This window comes from Fonticula alba (genome assembly GCF_000388065.1).
Source record: "Fonticula alba strain ATCC 38817 unplaced genomic scaffold supercont2.6, whole genome shotgun sequence".
In the NCBI taxonomy this organism is placed as follows: Eukaryota; order Rotosphaerida; family Fonticulaceae; genus Fonticula; species Fonticula alba.
The window spans coordinates 746,372-750,072 of record NW_009242976.1 but is presented as its reverse complement, the minus strand read 5'-3'; the positions used below and the strand labels follow the sequence as shown (position 1 = coordinate 750,072).

At 68.4% G+C, this 3,701-nt stretch overlaps 1 protein-coding gene across 1 annotated transcript in view; it reads left to right on the top strand.

Annotated features, from left to right (window-relative positions):
- H696_03829 (hypothetical protein) overlaps positions 1-1,721 on the top strand; it is a gene marked incomplete at its 3' end in the record, with an annotated part of 3,974 nt that extends 2,253 nt beyond the window's left edge. The window contains exons 8-11 of the mRNA XM_009497688.1: positions 28-755; positions 898-1,012; positions 1,125-1,320; positions 1,615-1,721. Coding sequence (XP_009495963.1) covers positions 28-755; positions 898-1,012; positions 1,125-1,320; positions 1,615-1,721 — 1,146 coding nt within the window. The remainder of the gene's footprint in view (positions 1-27; positions 756-897; positions 1,013-1,124; positions 1,321-1,614) is intronic.
- Between the last annotated feature and the right edge of the window lie 1,980 nt (positions 1,722-3,701).

Here is a 3,701-nt window from a genome sequence, read left to right as displayed (position 1 = left end):
CCTGTCGAGCCTGTTGCCCCGGTCAAGCCTGTCGAGCCTGCTGCCCCGGTCAAGCCTGTCGAGCCTGTTGCCCCGGTCAAGCCTGTCGAGCCTGTGAAGCCTGTCGAGCCTGTCGCCCCGGTCGAGCCGGTCAAGCCTGTTGAGCCAGCCAAGCCTGTCGCCCCGGTCGAGCCGGTCAAGCCTGTTGAGCCGGTCAAGCCTGTTGCCCCGGTCAAGCCTGTCGAGCCAACTGCCCCGGTCAAGCCTGTCGAGCCGGCCAAGCCTGTTGCCGCTCCTTCGCCATCCAAGCCGACCGAGCAGGCCACTGCTCGGCCCAGTTGGCTGCGTGATCGGCCGCCTGTCGCCAGCGCTGCCCTCGTTTGGTCCTCCTCCGACGAGGAGGACAACGATGTCGGCATCTTCTCGCCGAAGGCAAAGGCCTCCGCCGCCCCGGTCTCCACCGCCACCCAGCCCGCCACCTCTGCCCCTGCTCCGGCCTCTGTTCCCGCCCCGGCCGCCAAGCCCGTCGCCCCGGCCGCCAAGCCTGCTGCTGGTGTCCCCTCCTCGGCTCCGGCTCCCACGGCCACCGACCTCGACGCCGTGACCTACATCCGCAAGGTCTTCCAGGGCGACGACCCGAGTGTGTCTTGGGTCCTGCTCAGCATGAAGACCGGCGCCCCGGTGGTGGTGGCCACCGGCGCCGGCAACACCGACGAGATTGTCCCCTACTTCCGTGACAACGAGGTCTTCTATGGCTACCTTCGGACCCACATCGGGTGCGTACATTCCGCCTGCTGTCCCGGCCCCTGGCCAGCCCTGCTTTTGCCTGTTCGCTGGGACCCATTTTGGCTGACACCCCTTGCCATGTGCCCTGCTTACCTCGGATGGCCAATGCCCCCGGCTCTTCCTCTCCCCCAGGGCGGAGAAGCGCATCAAGCATGTGCTCCTGCGCCTGGTCGGCGAGTCCATCTCGCCGATGCAGCGTGCCAAGACCGTCCAGGACACGGCTCTCATCACCAAGGAGTACATCACGGTGCGTCGAGAGATGGGCCGGCCATTTGCCCCCCTCATCCGTCGACTCCCGGCTCGGCCCCGGGCCTTTGTCAGTCTCTCACCCTCCTCTCCCCCATATATGTGGCCCGTAGTTCCACCACATCGAGGTCATCGCCAACCAGCCGGAGGACTTCAACCATGAGCTGGTGCTGGACCTGCTGCGCAAGGCCGGCGGCGCCAACTACGACAAGCTGCAGAATGTCGATGTCGCGAACTCCGATTCCGCCGAGCCCTTCGCCTTCAGCTCCATGCACTCGTCGGCCAAGCAGTTCTACTCGCAGATCGAGCGTGAGGGGAATATCAAGGGCACGTATTTATGCTGCTGCTGCTGCTGTTGCTGCTGCTGCTGCTGCTGCTGCTGCTGCTGCTGCTGCTGCTGCTGCCGCCGCCGTCCCTGGGTCCGGCCGCCGCTGGGCACCCAAATTGCTCGGTTGCCTGCGACGCCGGCGCCAGCCATCGCCCGCTCTGCATCCCACCTGCCTGATCGCATGCCCTCGCTGACCCGCCTTTTTTTCCTCCCCCTCAACCATCATGACCTCTCCGGGTGATCCTCACTTTCGCGACTCGCTCCCTGACACTTAGCCGTCTACGACACCGGCCCCTTGTCCATCACTCCGGTCGACCTGAGTGGAAGGGCCACCACCATCAGCGCCTCGGCGCTGCGGACCAACCTGAAGTTCGATTGGTGAGCCGGCCCCGCGGCATGTGCCCCCCACGGAACACGTGGCGGCCCGGGCTCTCTGTGGACCATTCTCCACATTCCATGCATTCGACATACTAAATTCAACTGCACTCCAGGCCGTCCGGTCGTCACCTTTGCGTTAACATTGTTCGAAGGGGCCCGGCCCGCGGGCTGGTGGCCTCCTGAAGTTAATAATATTCGTCCGTTGGCAGCGTATCGCGGGCGTGGATCGCTGTGCCTTCGCGAGACTGCCCACGGAAAATCCGGGCCCCAGGTTTGGTGCACTGTCCAGGGAGCCGGGCGCCCGCGCTCCACCATGAGTGATATGCTGGCCCGAGCCCGGGGGCCGGAGCCGGGGGGGGGGGGGCGGGCGCGGCGCCTTGGGGGGAACCTCCCCCGGCCGAGAAAACACCGTCTGGCTGCTTTGACGCCCAAGGGGGCGGGACGCGCGCGTGCCGAAAGGCCCAGTCCCCATGCCCAAGGGCAGGCTGGCTCGGTGCGGGGGGCTGGGCGGCGCACACGGCCCGCGCGCGGATGTCCCTGGGCACCGGCCGGCACCAGGGCGGGGCCAAGGCGGCGCGGCCGGGCCTCGCCCGGAAGAAAAGGGCCCGTGTCCAGGCACCGCCAGTGGATTCCATTACAGGAAGGCCCGAGCTGGAGAGGTCCGCTTCGGCTGCCAGGGGCTGGTTGTGTCACATACGCGCCGGTCTATTCCCGGGCCCGGGCCATGCTCGGCGGGGCGGGGGGAATATTTCGTCCTCTGCGGGGAGATTTGGTTTGGTAATGCCCCCCCCCCCCCCCCCCACGCCCCTGCGCCCCCGTTGCCGAATGCCGTATGCCGGTGCACCAGTGCGCCATTGGGGCGGTCCGGCGCCGATTGCGTGCGCACCACGGTCACCGGTAGCAGGGCCTCCTGGCGCCCCGCCCCCAGCTCTCAAGGCTCCCTCGCCCCCCCCCCCGCCCCCCCCCGGCTATCGCACATACCGGAGTCTGGGGCGGGGGGCGGGGGAATACGACATGCGGATGGGGGTGGATATGTGTGCGCCGGGTGCGCGGGTCTCCGAGCTCGGTGGGCGAAAATCAAGCGAGATACCACGCCTCCCGACCGGATCGAGGGCGTCCTATCTGCGCCCCGCCCCGCCCCGCCGTCCGGCCTTTCGCACGCGTTTCAGCACGGCGCAGCCGGGCAGCGCAGGCGGCACCTCAGAACGCGGGGCCAGACGTTCGGGGCACGGTTGACCGAAGGTGACCCCGGGCTTCGAGGACATGCAGGATTCCGTGAAGAGCTCATCATCAGCGCAGGGGCCCAGCCGATCGACCCTCCGGCCACTTCGGAGAGATAGTTCATCCCGGCACGGCCCCGGATCGGCCCCTGGGCCCGGCCGATCGGCGCCTCATCATCACCCTTGCCTTCGTGGGGGGGGGGGGGATTCGTAGGCGCTTCGAGCGGCAAAAAAAATCACAACCGATCAGCCCGGGCATCTCTACACCTTACCGGGGGTGATCAGCAGGCTGGGCTTTCTCCGACAGGCTCCTTTGGCCAGCGCGTTGATCTCTGCCCCGCCCCCCCCCCCCCCCCCCCCCCCCGCCTCGCGGGAGGCACCCCGGCGCGTGAGCGAGGCAGAGACCCCCAGGCGACCATTGGCCCGGGACATGTCCATCCCCGCTGCTGCGCCCTTCCCTCTCCATGCCCGTGCCACCCGCGCCACACATGCACCCTTGCATGTGCACATTCGCGCGCGGGCGCGGGCGTGCCCCCCCCCCCCCCCCGATTGCCCGACAAACGCGGCGCCCTTCCCCGGGCACATTCGGCGCCGCCCAGGTCTCCTCCCGATCGGTGGGGCCTCCGCTGGCCCCGGCTGGTCAAACGTCTCACACGCCCCACCGCCCTCCGGGACCTTCGCCCCGGGTCACATTTATGGGTCGCCACGGCGGGGCCAGCCCGCTTGAACCTTCGCCATCTTCCCTCGCCATTTGCTCCCCGCCC